Source organism: Poecilia reticulata, linkage group LG9 (genome assembly GCF_000633615.1).
Source record: "Poecilia reticulata strain Guanapo linkage group LG9, Guppy_female_1.0+MT, whole genome shotgun sequence".
Taxonomy (NCBI): Eukaryota; Metazoa; Chordata; class Actinopteri; order Cyprinodontiformes; family Poeciliidae; genus Poecilia; species Poecilia reticulata.
In genome coordinates, this window is record NC_024339.1 from 23444255 (window position 1) to 23449419 (window position 5165).

At 38.2% G+C, this 5165-nt stretch overlaps 1 protein-coding gene across 1 annotated transcript; it reads left to right on the forward strand.

The window, feature by feature from the left end:
- Positions 1–1102: 1102 nt before the first annotated feature.
- Positions 1103–3669, forward strand: LOC103470400 (zinc finger protein 568-like). The gene is made up of 2 exons (XM_008418820.1): positions 1103–1371; positions 1718–3669. Exons 1-2 carry the CDS (start codon positions 1200–1202, stop codon positions 2722–2724), a joined length of 1179 nt encoding a protein of 392 aa, XP_008417042.1. The 5' UTR covers positions 1103–1199; the 3' UTR covers positions 2725–3669.
- Positions 3670–5165: the final 1496 nt, after the last annotated feature.

The following is a 5165-nucleotide window of genomic DNA, read 5'->3' on the forward strand; positions in this document are numbered from 1 at the left end:
TCATTTTCAGATGTATACATTATTATACATCTCAACTCTACATCAGCGCTGCTGATTTTACATGTCGCCATATCTTATGGTTTATGCAGCGCTATAACTGACGATTAGACAGACATCTTCTCCCGCTCAGAGGAAACCACTGCACATGTCGGGAGCTTCACGTGCGAGTAAAGTTGGAGGCGATGGGTGACAACAGACACTAAGTCACGTTATTGCTAGGATTTTACGGCGCCACCTTAAGACACTGAACTTCACATTTTAACGGGAAAAAAAAGCTCAATGCGACTTGGATGTAACGAGTAACGCGACACAGTAGAAATGCAGTGAAGTAAAAAGTACAGATACTTACTGTAAAATGTAGTGGAGTAAAAGTATAAAGTACCCATTATTAAATCTACTTAAGTAAAGTACAGATACACGAAAATTGTACTTAAGTACAGTAACAAAGTACATGTACTKCGTTACTTCCCACTACTGGTGCTTTCTCAGTGCTCAGCACGAGCACGCGCGTATTTTGCCGCGTGGGCGGGGCGGCAAACTGAAGCGTCTATTGTGGTAAAAAAAGTTTTTAAAAAATAGGCTATTCATTGAAGGTGCGCCTTATAGTGCGGAAAATACGGTACCATTGAGATATGGGAAAAAATTATTGATTCAAAATACTCCTGCATGTCTTTATTCTAACCAAATCAAATCTCCGTTGGAAGCAACAGAAACCTAGATGTGATGTATGAAAACTGCTAGTGGAAGAAGAGTATGTGAATCCTGACCTTTTGTGGAAAAAAGGACAGTTTACACATTTTTCCACTCATCTCTTTCTGGTGCCCATACATCTTTTAACTCCACTTCAAATTTAGCAAAGTATTAATATTTTGATTATGATGGCATTAACATTTTGTGGTTTGCTGTGAATGTTGCCTACGATTGATTTTCATTGTAATAATGATCCAGCACGTCTACAAGAAAGCATTTGATACTTAATTAAATGATTCAGGTAGTCTGAAATTCTGTATATATATTTTTTCCTTCTAGGGGTTTTATCAATTCTGGCCTCTGTTGTACTTCCCTCCAGCAGATGGCGATAAAGAGCAAATGCGTTTCTCCATAGCCTCTCCTTGAACGAGGAAGAAGACTTTCTGCAGCTGCGTTAACTTTCTTCTATTGTATCTTCTGTGGTGAATATTTGTGTTTCTGCAGCAACAATGTCTTCATCTCAGCCTCTGAGAGACTTTATCAGGGAGCGACTGTTCACTGCTGCTGAGGAAATATTTACAGAGTTTGATAAAACCATCGTCCAGTACGAGGAAGAGCTGGATCGTCAGCGCAGACTGCTGGAAATATGCTGGAAACCCAGAACAGAGCTGCAGAGAATAGGTATGAACCACCAGAGGGACTGAACTCTGCAGCAGTACGCCTCTACCGGCTTTGCACATTACCATTTGCAAATAACTAAACCAATTGACCTGGAAGGAGAGCATCACAACATATAAATTTAAGTCTTACTTGATGTTTTCTTTATTCACAAAAGTGTTACTCGTTTTCCTTCCCACATAATGAATTGCGGGTAAGAAAACTCCCAAAAAGCTACGCTTTAGTCTTGTCTGACCAAAGCACCTTCTTCTACGTGTTTTATAAAGCACCTGAAATATATATTTAAAAAAAAACTGAAGTATTTTTGTTTTCTACTTGCATTAATCAAAATGTTTTTCTTTCTGTCCAGATCTCACACAGCCTTATGTTTGGAAGGAGGATAATGTTCTCACTGACCATCAGCTCTCCAGCCTAGAGGTGAACTCCAGTTTGAACCTACATGAGATACAACCTTTATGTATGCATGAGGAACTGGGGAAACCAGAACCTCAACAGATGAAAGAAAACCAAGAAGAACCCGAACCACCACAAATAAAAGAAGAAGAGCAGAAATCGGTGGTAAAGGATGAACAGGAGGAACTCTTTATCAGTCTGGAGAAAGAGCAGCTTGAACAGCGTTGGCCAACTGATTCCTTCACAGGTGGCACTATTCGCGAGAAAACGGAGAAGAGGAAACCAGAGTCAAACGAGGACCAACTCACCATTCAGACTTCCCCTGAGCCTGAGAAACAAAACCAGGGAAGGAGCAACAATGAAGAATCTGGGTCAAACAGGGCTGACGAACTAGAAGAAAAGAGTTTTCAGCATTTCAGCGTTGAAACTGGGAATGTTGTCGGTCCAGAAGCAGAATGGCAGGAGACAATGCACACAACCTGCAATATTTCAGCTTGTAAAGTTTGTGGTAAAGTCTTTGCTTCCAGTTGTTTGATTGATCACATGAGAATTCACACAAGTGAGAGACCCTTCTCGTGTCTGATTTGCGGAAAAAGCTTTACAATGGCGGCTAGGCTGAAGGTTCACATGAGAATTCACTCGGATGAGAAACCTTTCTCTTGTCCGACTTGTGGAAAAAAATTGAGCTCAAAAGCTAGTTTATCTCAGCACATTAGAACTCATACAGGTGAGAGGCCTTTCTCATGTTTGACTTGTGGAAAAAGTTTTGCCGATAGAGGATGTTTATCTCAGCACAAAAAAATTCATACAGGTGAGAGGCCTTTTTCCTGTACGACTTGTGGAAGACGTTTTATTCGAAAAAGTCATTTGACTTCTCATATGATGACACACCAAGGTGAGCAGGTACGAGCTTGCGATGTTTCATTCGTGGAAGTACTTCAGAACTGCCAGGAGGGAAATTGAATGTCATAAATCTTAATATATGTAAACTGCCTCTATTGATTTATGTTTCTATTTTACTCTTGCTCCCTTGTGAAAGCAGTGAAGACTAAAGCATTTTAATGACCCTCCCTTGCACTTTTGAACTCCAATCTATAGTTTTTAACACATTTACCACAAAACAGTTTTATTGCATTTTTTTTATTTCAAACTGTTATTACCCATAAAAATCTTTTATCATTGAAAATTAAAACTTATGTTATCCTTCATCTTGGACGTAAATAAGAGCTTTTAGCTAAAACCAGTCTCCTCTGCATCTGGGGTAGTGAATAATCACCTACAGTAGCAACTAAAAACACTTCACAAGACTTTATTGCTTTGGTGTTTTGTTATTGCGAGATTTTATGCAAATCAGAAACATCTTTACACCTGTCATCTCTCCTAGATTCTATTCTTGTTAATCTTTTTTTTTTTTTTTTTTTTAGTTCTGAACAGAAAACACTTTAGGGAAGTAGTTTTCAGATTTGCATTCCTACTTTTCCAGTTCCTGGCTAATGTGCTGTCACCAGCTTGGATCCTTCTATATATATATATATATTTTTTATCAGTAAATTCAACCCCAAGTTCAGTTAACTTCAGGTCCAAGTTGTGCTGGCATACAAACACCAAGCTGAGCTCTAGATGTCTGTGGTAAAATGGTTGGAAATGACTCTGTCACCATAGGCATTTTTTATGTGTGTATAGCAATGATTCGGCTGGAAGTGTAGACAGACACTGACATCTAGTGGAAAGAAGTCAAATTACATCTGAATCAGAGCTGTGTATCTCAATGTTTTTTATTTTTTTATTTTTTTTATTGACGCTTACATTGCTATTCTTATGTGTTTCTTGATTCTAATGCACTTCATCTCGTTTGTATTTTCCTGCAAAGAACTTTAAATTGCGCATTAAAGGTTTTACAAAAATAAACCGGCCTTGGGTCTATAATATTTCTCTGCTTCAGTTCATTGCAAGGAAACTCAATGTCAAGGCAATATATGTAAAAGAGGAACAGGGACGTCTTACTAGATTGCTGTGGAGTCGACCCTTCCAAGATATCTGGTTTGTCTTTGAGACAGCAGCTCTAATAAAGGTGGAGCTGTGAGAAATCAGAGTTTTCATTGTGAATGACCGGGATTAGAAATTACAACACTGGAGAGACATGTTAATTTGATCAGTTTGGACAAAAAGTTAGATGAACGTACAGAGAAAGGACAGTGGACAATGTTAATAGAGCTGCTGGGCAGGAGGACAGAAAAACAAAACGGGGAAGGTTTATGGCCGGAGTGCAGGAGAACATGCAGGAGTCTGCCTCTGCTAGCCTTTGGGACTCTTAGTGCATCGATACAATTGATGTATTTTTTCCTCCTTTGTTTAATTGCAACCGCAATAATGACAACTATGCCTGCTGTGCTTGCTCTGTTCTTTTGCTTGATATTTAACCCTTTAGGCCCTTATCTCAGTCTTGTTAGGATAAGCTCCGTTTTTTTTTTTTTTACCTCTTAACTTTTCAAATGTACTCTTTCTATAATAATTAATTCCTCTCACTTAAATGGTTGAATTAGGTTTTACTTTCAGCCCTACTTATGTTCAAGTGTACTGCCATTCTTGCAGTTTACTTTATGAGTTTGTCTGACAAGTCTTAAAATTCACACCAAATTGTGCAGGGATCCACGTTAAATTTAGTTCTGCTCTGAATCCAATCCAGTGATGGCTAACATAACATCTTGCCTTGTATCTGAATACACATGATGGATAGTTATTCATAAAAAAAGATTAAGCACAGCATCTTATCTCAAACTTAGTTATTTAAATTGCCAAACGTTCTGGATAAACACCTATTTTGTCATGAATTATGATGAACCTGACTTAGCTTGAGCTATTTTACAGAGAGGACGTCTGAGTCTCTGAATAAATGAATACAGTAAATGCAAAGCTCCTGTAGGAGTTAAAGTGAAAATAAAATATGACCATGAGTGGAGGAGATGGCTGAAAAGAAAAAGACGTTCAACCAGCGAGGAAAATGTTTGGCATCATCACACCTTGTGACTAAGCTTTTAGGTCAGGGTTCATTCAAAAAATGTTTCCTCTCTACAACTGGGAGTAGATTTCTACCAACATTTGTCTAATTTAGCCATGGTTATTGAATGACAACAACAACAACAACAAAAAAACACCCAAGAAAACTACGTCTTTCTTAAAAGGTTCCTTTACTGAAGAAACGACTTTCTTTCACAAAGCAGGAAGTAACACCAAAAGACTTGCAGATATATTTGCCGTATGAGATGGTTTCTATTAAGTTTTGACTCAGGGGGCTGAACACATCATTCATTTTGTTTGTTCCTATTGGTCCAAAAACATTTGAAAACCATGCATTTACTTGTCACTTCACCATTATGCACTACTTTGTGGTTATTTATCATCTA